Consider the following 22,570-nt stretch of genomic DNA (forward strand, 5'->3'; position numbering starts at 1 on the left):
AGCTGATTGAAAATACTTAATTTAGTTACTAATATTTCTTTTAACCATTCCAAATTAGCTTGAAGTTTGATGTACAATATGTCATTATGCTTACTGTGAGTTTCTGTGACTACAAAATTTAACTTTAAAACAATTTGTTATCTCCGTTATATCAAAGATAATGACAGGGATAGCGATATGTTTTAAAGTTAGATTTTGTAGACACAGAAACCCACCACTTGTATTCATTGTACGTATAAAGTTAATTGGTTTTTAAAATATTTTTGAACAAGAATAAGTTTGACGCAAAAGCATTTCATTAATATTTATGAAATACGTACATAGTCAATATAAAAGAATATTTCGTTTATTTTAAGTGATAAATGTCGAATTATTTTGTATATTTTGTATTATGTTAATTGTAAGACGTATAAAATAAACTGAGAATGAATTTTTGTATTTTTAATTTTGACTACATAAGTTGCTACAAAATATTCTGCTTATTATTTATTTGCAGGATACGAAATGTGTCGGCAAATTTAATTTTGCAAGAAAGTACGCAAACAAATAGCAATTTTTGTCGTTGTTTTTGGTAAATAATAGATGGCGCTTTAACAAAATGGAGAGTGAATTTATTTCATTATTTGTAAATAGATGGCGCCGTCTTAAATTTAATTTGAAAGGAATAATGATAAACCAATGAGGTTTTAAGTTATTAAAAATGCATAGGCGTTTTGCAAAGTGGTTTTTAAAGTTAACGATAAATGATTTTTAATTAAAAACTAGGTACTTCAGTACTGTATTATATTGTAAATTTAGAGTGTTTAGTTCTATATGTCAGAAGTATCTTTTTTAATTATTAGTCGGTGTATGGCTAATTTTAAAAAACAAACGTCATCATAAGATTTTATATCCTTTTAAGTATTATTTGCAACATTGATAGAACCCTTCATTGAAATCAAGATAACGTGAAGTAATAATTTTACTGCCCATAAAACATCGAGTTATTTAATTGTCAGTATCGTTGTTTATAGGAACATTGTAAATCTTGTTACATTGAATATACGTGACGTAATACATTGATTTTGTAAATTACTCGCTGTCGACCGCGATTCCGTCCGCGCGAAATTAAAAATAGATGTTGGCCGATTCTCAGACCTACTCAATATGCTCACAAAATTTCATGAGAATCGGTCAAGCCGTTTCGGTGGAGTATGGGAACGAAAATTGTGACGCGAGAATTTTATATATAAGATGAATCACAAATAATATAAGAAGTAATACGTAAGAAACACTAATTATCAATACTTTGCTTTGGTTCCAATATTTATAAGTAACACCTAAAATGTACACTCTAGTTATGATAAATGTTATGAGGTGCTGGCTCTTCGAGCGTTGTCAACATGAGTAAATCTAGAAATGATTTAGGATTGTATGTCGCTTAAAGATGATAGATAGATAAACGATGTAATTAATTTTGGATATGATTGCTATTAGATGGTAAGCAACAATTAAAGTAAAGATTTTCAAAAGAGGAAAACAAAAATGTAATAAAAAAAATGAATTCCTAATTATAACATAATTATGACTAGTTACTTCCAGTTGTCTTTTAATAAAAAATAATACTTCTCAACTCCACGGACAATGTTCATTATTCATTGAAATAAACAACTAAAAATTACCATTAACTTTTTAAGGTTCCTTAGGTTATTTAAATAAAAAACTATGTGTGTATTGTTAAATATATTTTGCGTCGATCATAAAAAATTGAGGCATAATTTTCTAAATTAATTATTTCTGTTATATTGCAAACATTTGATGTCAATTGCCCTAGGAACTGTAGTTAAGATTAAATTAAATAAATAAAGGAAAACTACTTATGTATATAAAATTAAAATGTCTTAACTTTTCAGTATTTATATTCTAGACAATAAAAAAATCAGCAGATATGTACAATAATAACGAGCTTTATTCCATTTAACATAAGATTTTTTAACTTTACGTTATTTTCAAATTATAACAATTATGTAATATTACTAACAAAATCAAAATATAATATTTGCATTATTCACAGAAACTTTGTTGTTTGATAAATTAGACAAAAAATAATTAAAATTATGTGATTTATTATATCCAAATTCATCCAACCAAACGTGAATATCCACCATACCACACGATTAAGTGACGCAACTCAAATCTTTATAGAGGGCATCCATCCTTCTGGGTTTATTTCTCTAATCCTTTATGGGAATTCTTAAAAAATATAATACTTTATTCTTACATTAATACTTCTTCTTACATATTTTTGTCTTTAGTTTCTTCTAATTTATTTATTGTTTGGCATACACTGTTGCTAGTTTTCTTTAATTTACGATTATAGCTGTGACGATAGAAGTTAAGGAAAAGAACAAGGAAGAAGCCGGTGTTGCAGGCGACGAATGTGGCGACACCTTTCGCTGGTGGACATTCAGAGTTTCTCACCGCGAACACGTACTGTATTATTATACATACAAATTGTACCTGAAACAAAAGTAATATCTAACTAACGATATCTCTGATCTGACATGACAAACGAAGCCAAACGATTACAATTATGTTTGGCAAACTAGATGCCCAACATTTGATTTGGCACACTCATAACAAGAGTTTTCTTTTGCCGGACGTGCCAACTTATACGCACGTGTTTATATGCAACAAACATGTGTAATTATCGCAGAGTCATAAGCAGTCTCCTCAATGTAGTTTTATTATGAGTGAAAATAATGTTGTAAATAACAGAAAACTCACCAATTGAAACTTTGTCATATATTTCTTCCAGAACAAGTACTTGGCGACATTCGGGCCAAGAGCTGACAAGCCATAGTACGTGTACATAAAAACGTGTACGAGGGAGTTTAGGAAGCCGATAAAAATGAGAGTGTGTGACGGCCAGTATTTGATGTAACACCACGTTCCAATCATCATGATGGAGTGATGGTATAAATGCAGGAAGGTGACCTGATTGTCTTTCTTTCTTAAAACGAAGAATATCGTATCCAGGAGCTCGGTGACTTTCGCTGCGAAGTAAAGCCAAATTCCTATCAGGATCTGAAATAAATTACACATTAAAACTATTCATACAGACTTCACGATGTGTTTAATTGTTGAAATAAAAAAAAGTGTGTGGTATTGTCTGTATGTATGTAGTATGTAAATATATACTTATGTATATACAGGTGACGTAAGAACATGGTCGTAAAAGATCGGTGAATCTTACATAATGTGCAATATACAAGGATCATCATAATTATGAGTTAAAACTTTATATTTTTTAAATTTAAATATATACTTACATTGTTTCTGTGTTCAACATCCTGTATGTAACATTTCTTTGGAAGTAATCCAAAGTTGAGTATATTCATTAAGTACTGGAAAGAAAAATTAAATATTAATTACAATTCCCGTTTAGCTTTAAAATGCAAATTGCATAACAACTTCTGCGCAACACCTAAAACTTTACCTTTTGAATTTTTTAAGGTAACAAATATTGTATATCTGGGTGTAACATAATAACGGATGGCAGATAAAAAAAATTATAAAACTATGTAGTCCGCCATTTTGGTACAGCGGCCATTTTGAATTTTTCATAATGCACCGTACTCAACTAATAAAGCCCTTGCATTTGACACCCATGTTAGAGTGGTTGTACAAAAATATATGATACGTCATTTGGTAACACATTGCCTCTTGCAGTAAACCAGCTGACACGCACCAGTACTGTTATAATTTATACCACGTGAACGTTTACCTAACAAAATATCTTTATCCAGCACAATCAATGATTTCGAGGCGGAGGTTATATGGCGGTAAATGTATGTCAAGGAAAAAGGATCCAAAGTTTACGCTTCACGTATTTAATCCTTCGTCCATGTGTCCTTATTGCTTAATGTACTTAACCGTAATTAAATAGATTAAAATTATGTTTATTTTTAGTTTGTTTATTAAAAATGTCCATGTTATAAATGCGCATATTAAATTAATTTCTATTTTGAATTCAGTTGTACCATGATCAATAGTTAGTTATGCAAATCAACTTTAGGTAGTAAGTTTTGAGTTATAATTTAAATAATTAGATAACTTTTTAAACTTTGCTTAGTTTTTAATAGAGTTATTCAGATACTTTACAGTACTAAAGCATGAATAAATGTAGAGTTTATTAATTTCTTTTATTTATTTTGACTTCAGCAAATCGAAACAGATTTGATAATTTGATTTTTTCTTAACAGTGAATTTGAGAGTCATCATCATCATAAGCTGTATGTCCCTACCGAGGGACTCGGAGCCTACCCGAAGTAAAGGGTGATTAAGCCATATTCAACCACGCTAGCCAATTGCGGGTTGGTTGACATCACACATATCATTGAATTTCTTGGCAGATATGTGCAGGTTGAATCGCGATGTTTTCCTTTACCGTAAAAACGTCGGATAAATGTACATATGTAAATGGGAAATCGAAAAACACATTGGACCTGCAGATTGCAAGTCAAGAGCTTGAGCCACCGAAAATTTGAGTGTAACAGTTTGTAAATAGCTGTCACCCGCTTCTACGTCTGCATACCCTATGCGCCCAATATCATATAATATTAGTAACATGTATGTAAAAATGACATGTCAAATGGTCAATAACTCGTTCAGTTTCAATTTACAAATATAAGTAAGAATATTTTCTTTAAGAGAAGGGACAAACGAGCGTCAGTAATACCGAGGTGATCAACGATGCCCTTGGACATCCAAAAAATAAATGAATTACTCAATCTGACATTGTCGCACATGTCACGTTCCAATTGAACTAAATTACCAATTTTATCGCGATTTGTCCCATAAAAATATAAACATCTTTTATATGTGATGTTTTATGCAGTACGTGTGTAAGAATAATATTACTAAATATTTTCAGAAGCGCCACTAAGAATCTAACGGTCGTTGCTTCGAATGTCGCCCGACATAACTTACAAATGTCGTTACCAGCGGTAAAATATTGTGTCGCATACCATTAGCATACATGCGGCCATCGATTCGTCGTCCCTGTTCTAGCACTAGCTTCAAACTTGCTTAGAATGTTAACAATGTATAAACTGCTGATATTTTGTTTAATAATAAATTTTGTACTCACCCTTTGCACTAAATATACAGATATAATAACTTGTATTCCATTGTATAGGAGTAGTGTGGTGTTCAGTTTGAAAGGTTCTCGCTTCGTCATCAAAGCCGGGCCAATCTTCAACACGAACACTAAATATGTGGCCAATATGGTCAATACTGGGCCAATGCTGGCTATAAGCGGTAAGCTGTCGACTTCGTCATCTAAAACATTATAACAAATATTAATAGTCACATGCCAAACTTTTTGCCGCCAACAACTTTGCCTGACAAGAGTTCTAAAAATAACATTTTTTGTTTTTAGGGTTCCGTATTGAAAATAAGATTTGCTTTTTTTAGCTTTTTTTTATTTTAATTATAAAATGGATCACAAAGGGTCAGAAGTATTAATAGATTTGCTTTTGGTCCGTCACCAAGTTCCAAGACGACAAGTCACCATGAAATCGGTCGATGTCCGCTGTGGAGGTTGAGTGCGGTGTCCAGTTTTTTGGTCTCGGAATATTATTTTTATTATATGGTTTAAAATAAAATTAAAAAAGGGACAATGCTATTTCATAAGATAATGCCGCTAGGAACTTTTGTTTTTACATGATAAAAGTTTGCATAATGTGGGTTAAGACCATCTGAAAGTTGTTTGCTTGTGAACGTAAAGTTGATTAGCAATTGCATAAATACATGTTTTCTTTCAAGACTTTAAATAGTTAACCTAAATTTATTTTTTGCTTCCATGACCTTGATCATTGTAAAAGTAAACAAACATTCGTGAACCAAAGTAAACCCTGATCTCGAAGCACTGAACCCTATTAATTATTCATATTACGTATTGTTAACCTCAACTAATTGTCTATTTTCTGAACAAAACGATCCAAAGATCATGCCCTTGTACTGTTTACCTATGAACGCTTCTCGATGACGGTCATGTAATTCTATTGTTCTTATTTATAATATATTTTTTAGATAGCGATATAATATTTTTTACACAAAATAAAGGTTCCTATTTCCGCGGTAATCAAGCTAATTTCGACTTTGGATTAAAATATGAAAATTCTCACAATTTTAGATATAAATATTTCTCGTATTTATTCTAAAGCTTTATATCTTTTTTTCTGTAAATATATTGGAAAATTTAATTTATATTTTTTTTTATTCGGCCATGCGAATTTTTGGCCGATTAAAAAAAATCTTAGGGGGCATATAATTTTAAATATAATTTATCCCTTAAATAATCAATTTATATTAACGGTAAAAAGACTAAGAATGTGTTAATTTATAAATAAAGAAATAATTTACAAATTTGTAAATATACCATGACTTTTAATTGAGATGATGCATTTTATTTTTTAATAAATCCAAAAAAATATTAAAAAGAGCGCGTACGTAATCTTCATTTATATAATAATTTATTTATTTTAATTTTGAATTTAAGAATTATTGAGATGTTTCGAAGTGAGTCAAACTACAGTTCTAATAATCAGATATACGAGATATTTTGGATACTAACAACATTAACTAGGTGCAAAAAGTCCGAGGGGAAAAAAGACCAGCTGAAAACTATCGCATGGACAGTCGTGATCTTTCCTGCATATGCTAAGCTATCTGCCACAGAATATGCTGTTAAAAAATGTAACTTACATTGGCTTTTGTTCAGATTCCATTCAGGAATACGAAGTCCAAGCGCCCCACTGGAATTCATATTGGTAGTGAGGCTCGATCTGGAAACAAATGCTGCTACTTCAGTTGAAAGCCCGCGCCTGTTTACCACGAGCCACTTTACAGCACCGAACTTGTGCAGAATACTAAATGACCAATACATAAAGCGAACTGATGTATATATACATGTAACATAGCGAATAATGAAACCAAAATGAAGTAAATTCGATCCTTGACTGACGCACATGTGCAGGTACATAAATTTACATGACTTTTGTATTTATGAATAAGGTTATGAAAGTTTAACTGATTAGAACATGGTGTGATTAAGAATTTTATACATTTTTACAAGAATTACTAATAAAGTTACAATAATTACTTATTAGTTAATAATTGATGATTAAAGTTCCAAACCTGTCCACATTTTTAATTAATAAAATTACTAAAATAATAATTATTTGATATTTAATGGCATTGTAGCTATACTTTTTCTCCGTATTTTATTTGTTTATTTCTTTAAAATAAAATTGATCATTATTAGAGACAGTTGTCATGTTAAAGGTTGGTTATAAATATTAAAAATAAATATCTATACAATTGAATTTTACGTGTAATATTTAGAGAATTTAAATGTTCTTGTACAACTTTAAATAATTTAATTAAAATCTGTCTGAATACATGTAACCTATGACACCCCAACCCGTCAAAATAGTTCCATTTTAAATGCAACCGGTTCACAATTTAATAGACATACATACAAACTCACATAGAGATAAAGTTGAAAATAAATGGTATTTTACAAACTAAGTTTTAAATGTGATAAAAATGTATTAAAAATAATATTACGAATTCACTAACTCCCGCAGTTACTAGGAATTGTTACCGCGATTTTTTGGCTATCGCTAATTTTTTCACCTTTTTAAGTATAATGCGTAAACCTCGTATAAAAAAACTGTCCTTTTGTGTCTTTTTCATGTTCATTGACGTTTTAAGGATGTTAATAAATTTTTTTTAAGTAAAATATTAGCAGATTTTTTTGTAAATTTACTAATATTTCTTTAACCATTCCAACTAAGCTTTAGGCTTGTGCAAGGATATGGTGTACGGCAATAGTCGAATGGCGTGATTCGAATCCCCGACCTCGTGGTCGGAACTCCGTACCCAAAACTATTAGGCTATTGAGGCTTAAAAATTGGTTATTTTAATTCTTACTAATATTATAAATGCGAAAGTTTAGATGGATGAATGGATGGATGGATTTCGCTGAAATTTGACATAGTTTTAGAACATGGTCTAGAATAACACGTAGGGTACGAATAAAGTTTTTAAGTATATGTAAAAAATTATGCTGCTTGTGTTAATACACAACTTCTAATTTGAAACAATTTTAATTTTATTTTATGATGATTATAACTATAATGTTAGTTACAAATAACTATTTAACTAATTGTTTTTACATTAAGCTAGAAAATAATTAGTTACTTATATAATTAACGCAAGCCACAGTTATTTTAATCACCATATTATTGATGAGTTTGAGATGCTTATGATGAGTTTAGAACATTTTCTGTTTGCACAAATCTTTGATTGTATTCGTCTAAGTTTGAAATTATTTTATTCATTACATTTAACGTGACATTGATTCCCGTGGAATAAGAAGAAAGTCTTAGTTGTTTCTAGCGCGTATACAACATATGTTTTTTTTTCTAGTTACATTATTAAAAATTTCAGACTGTATCTATTCCACATTTCATCCAAATCCATCCAGCCGTCGACTTGGTCACCATCCACACATACATCCATCTAAACTTTTGCATTTATAAAATTAGTATAATTTTCATAAATTATGTCAATTTTACTTCTTAGTAATATTATAAATGCGAGAGTTTAGATGGATGGATGGATGCCTGGAAATTGGTGTTTCCAGTACTGGTACATGGTTCTCGTTGAAATTTGGCTTAGATGTAGAACATAGTCTGGAAGAGCACAAAGTCTACTAATAAGGTTTTATTTTAATTCCCCGCAGACGAAGTCGCGGGTGACATCTAGTTAAACATAAATGTCAATAATTAAGCGCTAATAGCATCATGAGTAAATTTAAATTGGAATTCATCATCAGCTCACTATACGTCACCACCGAGGGGCTCGGAGCCTAGCCTAAGTTAAGTGTGATTAGGCCATAGTCAACCACGCTGGCCAAGTCTGGCTTACAAGAAAATATTAGTAAAACAAAAGTGTGCAAAAAATGTCATAAAAACACGTTAAATGTTTATAACAATACTGTCGCCGCAACTTTGCCGCGAGAAATGAAAAAAAAACTTAATTATTATTCCATGTGTTCGTCCAGACTATGTCTAAATCTCCGCCAAATTTCAGCAGGATCCGTTCAGCCGTTTTGGAGATACCTTTAAACATCCATCCAACCAAACAAACATTGACGTTCATATACTAGCTGTTGCCCGCAACTCCGTTCTACTAACTATGTTTTAACAAGCAACTATGCAACTTCTGTTTCCAGACTATGTTTTACATCTACGCCAAGTTTCAACGAGATCAATGCAACGGTTCTGGAGATACATTCAAACAAACATACATCCAAACAATCGCATTTATAATATTAGTAAGAAATGTTGTTGGGGCATGTACAGTAACTCCTTCTCCGATGCTCACAATGTCATAGTAACAATGCCCTGTTGCGCAGATATTACCACGACTAAATAATAACCATAATAATAAATAAACGTTAATAAAATTTATGTACATAAAGTAGAATTCATCATGGTAACAACTTCCACCAAAACTTATTAAAGTATTATTTTACATTCAGAATTAAATTACGTAAAATTATATTTAATTATTTAAAAACTAAGCATTAATTTTAATTTCATTTTCAATATAGTATTGTTACTCGTATGGACTCAACATAATAAGATAATTAATACAATACAGAAAACTTATTTTACTTAAAAAAAAAAACATTTAATTATTGGGTAGTTTTGTTAAGTAAAAGCTTCGGTGGCTTTGGGGTTAAGCATTTGACTTGTAATCTGCAGGTCCTTGGTTCAAATCCCGCCATGTATGAATATGTTTTTCAATACTTGATTTACGTATGTACATTTATCTGATGTTCTTGCTTGAAGGAAAACATCGCTGCACATATCTACGAAGAAATCAAAGATATATGTGAAGTTATTGAACCCGCATGGTGTGGTTGACTATGGCTTAGTCATCCCTAACTTCGAATAGGCACCGAGCCACTCAGTAGAGACGTATAGTGAGCTGATGATGATAACAATAGTTTCTGATTCTCGTGACACGTTCTTGTCTCACAAGACATATTATTTATGAGAAATAATTTTATGGTGAAAAACTATTAACCTCTTTGTTGTTGCGCTCATAAACTTTGTAAAGTACTAACAATATGGTATATTAAATGTTAAGTGTTGTGGCTAAAAGCTATGTAGTACTCGCTAGCTTAATAACTGGCTATTTTGCTATAACATTGTCAAATAAATATAATATATTATGATAAAGTACTATGACGCAATTGTATTACCAACCAAATTTCAAGCTAATTTATAAATATGTATTATACATAATTTTTTTTTATATAATATAATAATTACAGCAAATTTAAATCGCCCGTCCATTTACGTACATAGATTCAAAAATAAATTAACTGACTACAATTCACAGACAATTTTATTAGGCTTTAAGTTTGACTAAACATTATTTACATAACAACTTAAGTACTTATGCCAGCTCAGGGCTAGCTGCCTCCCGGGATTTCGCGTGGTATTTAAAAACTTAATAAGTAGCCTATGAGATATTCCAGACTATGTTCTATATCTGCGCGGTATTTTATCAAGATTCGTTGACCCTTTTCCGTAGATATACCTTCTAACAAATTTCATCCATCTAATATTTCACATTTAAAATATTAGTAAGATATATTTGTTACAGCCATATATAGGTACATCCTCTCATTTGTTCATTGAAGCTAATTGTCTACAGGACGGTATCGGGCGCACTCGAAGTATCGCATTAAACGCATAATTTTTCCATACTTTATCGGCAGCGATATGATTGCCGACGTAAGATTGGTTCCAGGAAGAAAATTCAACAAACAATCAGTAAGAAGAAATATATTCAATAAAAGATTGGAACATGCAAAATAGCACAACATCTGGATCTGTTAAATAGACACATTTATTTTTCAGTATTTTTAAGTATATAAAAATTAAACATTATTAAATATTAGGTAACCACAAAAAAACTGTTGTATATTTAGAACAAATTATAAAATCAACTCAAAAAATATTGCGATAATACTTTTTTCAAGTGCTTACTTTTTATTTAAATACGTTCCTTCATTATTATGATAAAGATCATTTGAATAAAACTTAGTCCTTTTTTTAATTATCTAATTTTTTTTAGATAAAAGCTACGCTAAAACTTTCTAATTTTGGCACACATTTGTCTGCCCACTACAAATATCGATTTTATAACCTCAGTCTCATACAAAAACTATCTTAATTTGAAACTTTCCATAGTTTTATTTATATTTTTGGGCTCTAATTTGATTTTGTAGAAACTAAAAGTTGCAGCTAAGTTCAAATTCTAATATCAAATAGTCGTGATTTTAAACTTTTTTTTTCAAATAATATTAATAGTTAAAACACGAAAAAGCTGCGTTAGAAAAACGTACAAATGAACGTTAATTAATCCTTAGAATTTCATTGCAGTGATACATTTTTGACAATAACAGATACAATCATATAATCATAATCATAATATTATAAATGCGAAAGTTTGGATGGTTAGATGTTTGTTAGAAGGTATATCCAGAACGGTTTAACGTATCTCGCTGCAATTTGACACAAATGTAGAACATAGTCTGGAAAAATACATAGATTACTTACTTTTTTTAAAACCCCGTCACCGGAATCGCGAGCGACAGCTATTGTGTTACTAAAGGTGTCAGAATAGGTATCACAAAAAGGCTTGTCCAAATTGCCAATTTGTGGATTTTGAACTATCCTTGCTCATGTGCAAAAACTCAAAAGAGACAGTATTAGTCTCGATAGGATATATCATAAGATAATGTTCATAGAGTAAATAATTCAAAACCTTAGGAAAAATGCCTTAAATGTTAGCTTACTTCTAATTTTTCTATCCATTTATTAAAATATTAGTGAGATTCTAAATTGAAGATGGTTACAAATTTACGGTGACATTTATTAGCTTACCGTATATCAGACTACTCTATCAGCTGTCAGAACAACAATGATAATAAAATTAATTAAATAACAAATATACTTACAAATAACTAAGTTAGATTTAGAAGTTCTCGTTCTCACTGAATACTAAGATGTATATAAATACAATACAATAATAATATTATTGTAATATTTATAAATCACTTAAAATGATTAGTATTCTTGTATAAACCATATCAACTTGCTCAAGTCTGATTACGCTGTGCGTTCGTAACAATGTGTACATGTGACAAAAGCCGTCGCGCTTTTATCGACCGCCTATAGGGCTGAGACACACTAGCAAATACGTGTACGAACATTGAGAATTAGGGGGAATATTTACAGTGCACATCCAATTTAACGATATAAATACGTCATTGGTTTCTAGTCGACTCTTAGATAGACAGAAGATAGTATCCTTGATAGTTCCCTGAGCCTTTTATTCTTTGCTTAATAGGATAAGAGAGTTGAAATTATGTTTCGGGAACCTCACGAGATGCGAAGACTACCTCACGCCTTTTTCTGTGAGTTTCGTGACATTCTGCTCTCCGGTACATTCGAGGGATAATTATTATTGTTGGCATTTTTCAGATTTATCAAAGGAATATTTGTTTATTCACAGTATGGAGTTAGTATAGTTAACACTGCGACGAACCGGAAAAATCAGTTATCAATTTTCCGTTTAAGCCGACAGTGCAAATATTTGCATGACGTACGAGTGTTTGTTCAATCTCAGTGCAAACCTTAGTGCCCATAAATGTGACTATGTAATCTTAGGAAGTTTTCAAAGTTATTATTTTATGTTTATATAATTGATTTCAATGGTTTGCCGGATGTCGAAGATCGTCGTCATCTCGAATCCCTGAAATATCAGAATGTTGAGTGCCTTCCTTTAAATTACGCCTTACTTTAAATTAAAAAAAAACATAAAACCCGACAGACTGATACACTAATGGATGCATTTTAAAACAAAGATTAAGATATTTATTTGAACTTAATAAACTCTAATATGTAACACTATTTTAGATTTGACAAAAAATTATAGCGAATGAGATTCGAACGCGTTTTTCATTAATCTAGAATTTTATTTTTATCGTCCACTATACGTGTTTTGTGCAGAAAGAATCAACACTATGTATTTATATTGTAATTCAAATATGATTGGAGGTTCTATGATAACAACCATCGAAAATTAAAAAGATTTATAGCCGATTTTATCTAATCAACCTATCTCTAGTGAATTGTCAAACTAATCTTCCTTAAATAGACACACTATACCATAAATAAACAAACTAAGCGATTGGTTTTTCTTTAAATTTATATGGGTTTCACGCCCACCATATAAAACTTCATGAGTAAATATATATTATTCTAGGCCTTATTCACAAAAAAAATCCACAAATGAATTTAGAAAATTTCAAAGATTCTTTTTAATTTAATGATATAAGTTTATCTCGGTGTAAACGATGTTCCTTTATATAATTTTAAGATATAATTTTATGAATTTATATTACAATATAAATTATGAATATTTAAACAATCACTATGTCGTGAGATGTGAAATGAGATGTTTATATTTTGCCTAAATTTTATAAAATTAATGGGTTCGTCTTGGGAAGGACCCAAAATGTATTCGTATAGAAATATCGCTCCATCCACATAACAACTCGGGCTAAGTGTCAGTATCTCAAGGGTAAAGCACTTAACTTGTAATCTGCAGGTCCTGGGTTCGATGTGTTTTTCGAATTTTAAGTTCTTACGCTAAAGGAAAACATGGGACAAACTGCTAAGAAATTTAAAGATATGTTTGAACTCAACCCGCACTGGACTAGCGTGATTAACTGAGGTCTCGTCACCCCTAACTTAGAGGCATGCTCGACAGATAAGATGGGGAAGAAGCAGCTCCGTGGGAACATGTTGCAACTGGTAGTGCCGGTTTCTAGTATATAAGCAAATCGAAGCATCTCAAGACTGAATGAGATAAGTAAACGATGAAGCCAATACCCTTTATTATTCGGCATGAAGAAATCTAGATTACGTCCATGGTCACTTTTGATTTAATTGTCCTGCTTAAAAAAACATTATAATTCAGGTCATATGTGAATGTTGTTTACGTTTTGTTTACACAGCTCATTAAAAACATTAAAAAAAAACATTGTTTAAACAATCATCATTTTCAGCAAACAAAATTAAATTTGGTATTCTTAGGTGTCTTGTGTAAATGGCTAGTCATTGACAAAGACAATTGTGTTTGTCCGTCTGTTAATTAATTACACAATCGATCAATGACACACAAGTCCATAGTAACAACAGATTATTATCGTACTGAACGTATCCTTTCTCCTCGAATATTTTATATGTATCTGATGTTTGTATTTTTATCCGACTCGCTCTGAAGGGTAAGGTTTTCCGCGATGTTTTCTGAATTTCAATTTAATTGATTCCTCCAGTAGACTAAATTAATGCAAAGACCTTGACGAGTGAAGAATCATTGGATAAGTATTCTTCAGCCGAGTGCCATAGTGCGGTCACCATGAAGTTCTGAAACCGAAATCCCGTTTAGAACATATATCACAACTATTTTATCAATGATAATAACAGGGATGACGATTAAAACAGATATGCTGCTCTCAGAAACCCACAGTTAGTTTTCTTTATAATTAACAAATCGAATATTTGCGTATACAGGCGGCTCAATAAATTGTCATGATACAAGGTAAAGTTGCGCTTGCAACCGTGTTGCAATGATTATGACGTCATTGTGATGAAATATCAATGCTTTTTACTACACTGTAGTACAAGTGTTCTTTACTTAAAAAAAAATTTAGATGTAGTTTACTTTGCCTTGAGGATTTTTTTTTCAAAAAATATTCTTTGACACCAAATAAAAAATTAAACAATTGTTTGACCTTAACTCTTATACGCTTTTTAGGGTTAGTCTTTACTATGTCATTATATGTTAATATCGACTTATTAACTAAAGTAAACAACATATTTTCTTATTTTATGTATTAGGTATATCTTTGAAAAAGCGTTACCCCCAACAAGATTGTATACTATCGTCTTTAAATTATCCTAATACACTTACATGCTTAAACATAATAAGCAAGTTTGTTTCATAAATGTATTATAGCTTTGTTTATAAAGATATATAAATAGTTTCCCGTGTTAAGCATTGAAATGGTCAATAACCTTATTTTAAAACTAAAAAAAAATATTTAAGATTTTCACATAATATAGTTGTGTATAAAAAATTACAATAGTTTCTTGCAATTATGGGAGAAAAATTAAAATGCCAAAATTATAAATAATAACATGTATAATTAACGACTATATAAAAAAAGTTAAATCTGCCAACGGGTTATGCTTTCAAAGTTTGATTAAAAAAATATTCTTTAAATATATTTATTTAAAATTCAAAAAGGCAAAAATGTCAGATAAAAGGTAAAAAAATTACATCCGTAGTTGTCATTGCTTATATAATAAATAAACAGCTAGAAAATAACAATAAACAAGTAAGTACCTTCAGATGTTCCACGCACTGGCAATGATTATAATTAAAGTCTAAAAAACGTTTTAAATTTACATCATCATACAATGAAATATTAGATACTTGTATTTTTAAATGTAAGGTAAAAACTATAAGCAATAACCGTAAGTACCATGAATATTGCCTTTTAAGTTCTTAAATTAAAATATTGACATCTATCAGGGTCCCCAATTAGTAGCCAGACTTTAGTTTGAGACTATGCGTTTAGTACGGCATATAGCATAGCTTTTGCTACAATCATCAATACCCTAAAAAAAGTCTGTCTGTCGTTGTTGTCTGTCTTATGAATTTGGCACCTTATATTTTTACTAAAAAGTATCTTAAGAATGTCATGTAGGAACTTGTGACTTGATCTTATACGCTACAGCGCCATCTATTACCCTGCGGAGAAAACTTTATATAACTCCAAGTGCAGGTAAAAAACTCAATGTTTGTATAAAAAAATTGTGAAGCCCTAAAAGTCTTCGTCAATTATGTTATGACATAAACACTTATTTTTATTCATTTTTTTCGAGCATTTTATGAAATGATCAAATGTATAGTTTAGCGACGGCATACTTTGTAAAAGTTCTTTGTAGTGATTGGTCGGACTTTAATAAAAGCAATATTTTTAATCATTTGATATATCATTAATCACATTTTATTATTTTGTTATTATCTACTAAGATAATCGACACAGTAAGGGTGGCTATAAATGTAGAAAGATTTTTCATAATATATTGACAAGTGTTAAAAAAATCATAAACTTGGCTTTTGTACCTATTAATGTTTTATATGTTTATAATTCCTTCGATTCATTTTGATTGTATTAAAATTGTCTGTATTAAGTACGTCAATAACCTGTTATGTTAATTTACAATGCGTAATTTTTCCCTCAATATAATATTATATGACAGTTGAACTTTATTAATTACAGTAATTCAGTGAATCTAGACAAGTACATGTTAGTAGTACCTAATTATTACTACGTCAATCAATGTTTAAACTTTGTACCAAAGAAAAATATTACTTCTTATTTCTTGTTCAATGTTTGGATGAATGGATGGATGGATGTTTCTTTGAAGGTATCTCCGAAACGGCTGCATCGATCTCGCTGAAATTTTGCATAGATGTAGAACATAGTCTGGATGAACACGCAAGCTTCTTATTAAGTTTGTTTTGAATTCCGCGCGGACGGAGCCGCCAGCCGCAACTAGTATGATAAATTATATTAATATTTACTTTTCGACTAAACTAGTGCTTTTGTTTAACAGTTATTTATTTCGTTGTTAATACCTATAATATTTACAATTATGCAAAATGCATTATCATAAATAATCGTTGTTATATTGTTTGCTTCTCATTTCACAGTTTCCCGCCTAATTCACTCTTGTATTCTTTTTTTCTTGCTATTTATATTTGTCTATTGATGTGGCCAGTATGTTATTGAATATTTGTCCACATTTAATTGTAACTTAAATAACTATTGTTCTACAATTTGTAGTCTTATTAATCTACATTACTTTTCTTTATATATATATGTACTTTTACGTTTTTTTTATTAATTTTCATTGCAACTTCGATCAGCGCCATCTAGTGTTTAATTTAGGACGCGTACTTTTACTTCTTTAATTCTGTGTGTTGTGTAGCGGACCGAGCCGACCGATTCATAGTAATTTTAATTTTTACGTCTTATGTTCTTTACCATTAAATGCTTTTTTTATCTTGTTTACTCGTTATTTTAAATGCAAATAACAATAAATGGTTTACAATAATTGGAGACGTATTGAATGGAGAAGGTCAAAATGTGTTGTACCACATGTAACTTTTTAATGGAACTGTTTTTTTTTTATTAAACACTTAAAAAGGAGAACTCTCGTATTGAATCCTCTATTTTTGTATGTAATCTATGGGTTCTTCTCACTTGACTGTCTCAGGAGGGTACTGATTTTTGTATGTATGTTTTGAAAGTATGAGTGTTTTGCACGCGATTTTGACCAGTATATCGTCAAATTAGTAAAATACAATCAATCGGCTTTTTATATTTTATTTAACAGATTTTTTATTCCATTTTTAAATTTGGCTGCAGCGGTGTGTTTGCTACACTTTATCTCATAACGAAATAAACAATAAAATACTATGTTAGATATGTTTTTCCAAATTTCTATTTTTTTATTTATAATTAAAGTATTGCATGTCACAAAAAAATGATGAATGTAAATAAATAATAAGTAGGAATAAACTGGGCAAAGATGTTTTACGTGGTTGAATTTATAATTCTAATTGATATTAAGTTGTTAACATAAAAACTTCTTAAAGAGAACTCAGCAATATACCTCATAAAGTTTTTAAATATTATTATATTAATACGTGAAGCGAAAACTTTGTAACCTTTTTATAATTGTGCCGACGGATCAACGTAAAGTACACAGTTAAAGTGCATAAAGATATTTGTAATAAAAAAAACCTTTGGTTGAGAATTATGAGTGAATTTCGACCAATAGGCAACCACGATTTTTTATAAAAATTCTGTTGCAACTCTTCTTTTGTTCCAATAAAAATGCAGTAATATCGTGGGTTCAAGTAGAACAAAACAAGATCACATCGATCGTGGACACATACATAATTGCTTCATTAAATTTTATTTGTTGAATTGATTTTTCGTAAATACTATTCAATGTGGTTGACTGATTGACTTACAGTTTTTATTTAAAATAAATTTATTAACTCCGACAACATTGGATCAATTAGCCGCGATGGATTTACTACACAAGAACGAAACTTTAAAAGATGGCAGCGTTTGGAATTTTACCGGAAAATGTAAGATTATATTTATTTATATATTATATATTTATATATTGTAATTTACTTTTAAAAAATATTTATTTTATTATGTAATTATTTGCTATTTTATTGACTTATTTTATGATATCGACATTAATAACACCAATAATAGCAACATTGAAAATAATTGTGATATTAATTCTATTGAATTGTGTTTTTAGTTTAATCATTTAAAAATAAAACTGTCCGTCCTTTTTTGAAGTTTTGCCGGTGCAGAACAAAGGCATTTAAGGATTTTCAGTTTTGACTGTGTTTCTTTTAAGATCATCTTTTATTAAAGCTTTTCTTACTAAAAATATTATTTTAAAAGTAATTATCAATTAAGTAATACAATGTGAAGAATAGTAAGTTTACAATTCATAAGTCTCAATGACTTTTTTAGAACAGCGTGTTCAGTTTTAATACACCATATTCGACTTTGCAACTGCGTCTGTCTAGACTTGTGTAAATTACGATACGGACAATACATTTTTACGACAAAATCCAAAGATTTTAATATATTATGGATTATACAGATATTAAAAGACGTGTTTTAATTGAATTTTCAACAATAAAAAAGCCACGATAATGTTTACGAAACATCAAGTGACTAGGTCATTGAACTGACCGATGACTTTTTTACATCGTTCTATAATTTGTTGGGTTCATTAGAGTAATTTTTAGGTTTGACCGCCTTAATATCTGGTCGACAATTTGTTATAAGAGAAAGCAAACGGCAACCATAGCCCCGGTTTACTAAGCTTTAGGTTATATACTAGTAAACTAAGGTTTATCTCGTTTCAATAAGTATTAAATTTATGTACAAAACCGCACTGTGCCAGCATGTTTGACTATGGCCCAGTCGCCTCTAACTTAGGGTAAGCTCCGAGCCTCCTGATGGAAAGTTTAGTTAGCTGATGGTGATGAAATTGATGTTAGCATGTGTATCACAATAAGGTCTTGCACATAAAAATTATTATGGTAAGTTCGTAGCAGATATGTTCCTAGCATTATACGAGTAGCTAGCTTATAGCAATGAGGAGGAGTCTAAGGAGTTGGCGATTAAAGTTTTTTATATCGTTTGCATTTCTTTATTACAGTGGACTACGTAGACCAATGGTTCCTGATGAAAACGCCTTTGCCAATGATTTTCCTGACAGCTTCTTATCTCAGTTTCGTATTAAAACTAGGACCAAAATACATGGAATCAAGAAAACCTTTTAAATTGACAACAGTTATAACAGTCTATAATATCCTTCAAGTGGCTTATTCTTGTGCTCTATTGTACATTGTAAGTATATGAATAAAAACAAAATAAATATTTATGCCCGGCATAGACATTTGGTGCGCCATAGGAGTAACAATGGACATTTCAAATTACATAAAATTTATATGATAAAGAGATGTGATATTACAAACTAAAGTTATAATTTAAAAAGTAATTTAGTAGAAATATTATGAGTGAACAAGATTAAGCGTAAATTGTAGTTGTCTTATTGATTAGAGTATTTTTCTACGTCTGCATTGCAGGGTCACAATTTGATATCTACATATGGACTGCTGAGTTCCTCCTGTCTCATGGAAGCTGAAGATACCAAGTGGAAAGTAAGTTTCATGTTATTATGTATTTAACAGTGGTAGAGCCCGCTTTATTATCTTCGCACGAATTGGCCCGGCTCGCCCGGTGAAATACCACGACCACACAGAAGACAGGCGTGAAGTGGAAGCAATTCCGCGTTTCGTCTGATGAGTGTGCGTCCCGGAGGCCTAATTTAGACCTCTTTCCCTTCCCACCTTTTTTCTTATAAGGAAAGGATGGGATTTCTAGGCATTCTATTCGGATATCCTAGTCCATTCTTAATTTAATTTACAATACGATTTAAATTCATCGTCAAAAGAGGTCAATGACCTGCTAAGTTTGAAAAGTCAATTGTATATTGTGCATTGTATGCATATTATTATTTTACGATTATATTAATATGAATTTGGGCTTCACATACCTTTACATGAAAGAAGTCGGCTAAATAGTAATTTACGTAATTTAATATAATATTAGTTAATGATTGTAAGTAACTATAGTTCCAAAATTTTTGAATAATAAAATAGATACCGTTTTAGGTGACAACGAGCATTTATTATTACTTCTTCGCCAAAGTTACGGAACTAATGGACACAATTTTCTTTGTCTTACGGAAGAAATACAATCAAGTGACGTTTCTACATATCTACCATCATTCCCTCATGATGTGGGGCAGTTGGGTATCATTGAAGTACGAACCATCTTACGGCACCATATTCCTAGGAACTTTGAATTCATTTGTCCATATCATCATGTACACTTACTACGCGTTATCAGCGTTTCCGGATCTCTCGAAGTATTTATGGTGGAAGAAATACATCACAATGATGCAGTTGGTAAGTACCTTTAGTTTAAATTCTGAACCATAGTTAACACTCGAAGTAGATACTATTCTAGAAACTGTTTCCTTCCCTCCTTGCTTTTTATGAATAAAACGTTTATCTGTTAAACGATTAACGCTACATTAATGTTCTAGTGTACACGTACCCCTATTTTCTATGGATCAATCATGGATACTTTGTATTTCAGATTCAATTTATGTGCATCATTGTGCATGCGGCCGCGAGTCAATTCTTCTCCGGCTGTCCACCCTCCTATACTTTGTTGATGACAATCATGTTAAACGCTGCACTCTTCATTTATTTATTCGGACAATTTTATATCAACTCATATCGAAATACACAAAAATTAAGTGAAAAGAAAATTTTATTAGATAATTGTACTAAAGGGAAAATAGATACCAAAGTAGATTAGTTAATTATTGATGTTATTTAATAAATTAGAGTAATTGTATTTAAGACATATAGGTATTTTTTTTATTAAATGGAATTGAACATACTGATTTCTTGAGAGGATTGTCGTTGTGACTATCATTGACCAATCATGATTTGTCATTCACAAAGCAACATGTAACATTTTGACACTTTGTTTAGTTTTATTCCGCCATGTATACATTTAGTGATTTCGATTTTAAGACAGTTGTACAATGTTATCATGTTAAATGTTAAATAATTTAATAATTTTCCTACATTTAAAGTATTTCATGGCTGTGACATTTCCATAGCACGCTTATATTCTGGTTATTAAAATATTTACTTTCCTAATATTGCAACACGTAATATTGCCGAGATTGAAATTGTTTAATTATCACACTAACATTGCGGCGAGGGATTTTTCATATTTGTACTGCAACTCGCGAATATATGTCAATTGCGAGATTTTTATGTCGTTTTTAGGCACCGCAGTAAATTACACTACATCACGCCCAAACAGACACTTTGACACTGTTTAGTTAAATTTGTGTTTTAACCCTTTGACCGCCGCTTATTGATATTATGGGCGTAAACGGTGTGGATATAGAAGAAGGTTGAAAGAATTTAGCCGCGCACAGAAAGTTTGCCGTTAACCCCCCCCCCCCCAACATCCGTCGCTTCGCGCGCTCCTCTGATCAGTACCGTCAGTTAACGCAGCCCATAAGCATTTTTTAATTTTTTTCTTTCTTTACAAATTAATTAATTGTTGTTTTATTAAGTTTTACTTATTGTTTCTTGTTAGTTATTATTTTGTAATAGTAATTAATTAAATATTTATACATGTTAAAAAATTTTCAGTCGTCTTTTTAATACCAATGAGAAGAAACTGTGGGTAACTTCGACAGAGAATATTCTTAGTTTTACTTTACAAATTTTAAAATAGTTAATTTAAGGCAACAACCTATTTTGTCAACTTTACTTACCATCGATGCTTAACGTCATGAGACTATCGGCGAATCTTCTGCGCCCGAGAAATGTTTTCATATGCATTACATATCTTAAAATAATTATAATATATAATAATGTCTAATATCAGCGTGCGATAAAAATGTTGATATAAAATTAAGCTAAATTGTAATTGAAACAACGACTAAGTGTATGGTTAGACCTTCATATTTTAATAAATAAAATGTAATAAGACAAAAGTTCTTCATATTTCATATTAAAACATTTAAACACAAATAATAATTTAACATGAGAACAATGTAATTTATTTATTCCTAAGAAGACCAACAGCCATTTTTACAAAATAGGTATAACAATAATATTTATAAAATTATTTATTTTTCTCAATAACATC

At 30.6% G+C, this 22,570-nt stretch overlaps 2 protein-coding genes across 2 annotated transcripts; one reads left to right on the top strand and one right to left on the bottom strand.

Moving 5' to 3' along the window:
- Positions 1–2,274: 2,274 nt before the first annotated feature.
- LOC106125073 (elongation of very long chain fatty acids protein 7) lies at positions 2,275–12,269 on the bottom strand. The gene is made up of 6 exons (XM_013322155.1): positions 12,092–12,269; positions 6,751–6,830; positions 5,132–5,322; positions 3,312–3,386; positions 2,767–3,066; positions 2,275–2,499 (listed from the first exon to the last, which is right to left on the bottom strand). The coding sequence occupies exons 2-6, from the start codon at positions 6,809–6,811 to the stop codon at positions 2,275–2,277; spliced, it is 852 nt and encodes a 283-aa protein (XP_013177609.1). The 5' UTR covers positions 6,812–6,830; positions 12,092–12,269.
- Positions 12,270–18,155: 5,886 nt separating this feature from the next.
- On the top strand, positions 18,156–21,396 carry LOC106125227 (elongation of very long chain fatty acids protein 7-like). Its single transcript, XM_013322335.1, has 5 exons — positions 18,156–18,375; positions 19,479–19,669; positions 19,909–19,983; positions 20,497–20,793; positions 20,987–21,396. The coding sequence occupies exons 1-5, from the start codon at positions 18,312–18,314 to the stop codon at positions 21,209–21,211; spliced, it is 852 nt and encodes a 283-aa protein (XP_013177789.1). The 5' UTR covers positions 18,156–18,311; the 3' UTR covers positions 21,212–21,396.
- Positions 21,397–22,570: the final 1,174 nt, after the last annotated feature.

This window comes from Papilio xuthus, unplaced genomic scaffold (assembly GCF_000836235.2).
Source record: "Papilio xuthus unplaced genomic scaffold, Pxut_1.1 DF825928.1, whole genome shotgun sequence".
Taxonomy (NCBI): domain Eukaryota; kingdom Metazoa; phylum Arthropoda; class Insecta; order Lepidoptera; family Papilionidae; genus Papilio; species Papilio xuthus.

Excerpts from the sequence above, each read along its gene's own strand:
- LOC106125073 (XM_013322155.1), bottom strand. The coding sequence starts at position 6,811 with ATGAATTCCAGTGGGGCGCTTGGACTTCGTATTCCTGAATGGAATCTG. Across the intron at positions 5,323-6,750 it reads GAATCTGAACAAAAGCCAAT|ATGACGAAGTCGACAGCTTA; the intron begins GTAAGTTACATT and ends ATAATGTTTTAG. Across the intron at positions 2,500-2,766 it reads ATATGACAAAGTTTCAATTG|GTACAATTTGTATGTATAAT; the intron begins GTGAGTTTTCTG and ends CTTTTGTTTCAG.
- LOC106125227 (XM_013322335.1), top strand. The coding sequence starts at position 18,312 with ATGGATTTACTACACAAGAACGAAACTTTAAAAGATGGCAGCGTTTGG. Across the intron at positions 18,376-19,478 it reads TTGGAATTTTACCGGAAAAT|TGGACTACGTAGACCAATGG; the intron begins GTAAGATTATAT and ends TCTTTATTACAG. Across the intron at positions 19,670-19,908 it reads CTTGTGCTCTATTGTACATT|GGTCACAATTTGATATCTAC; the intron begins GTAAGTATATGA and ends TCTGCATTGCAG.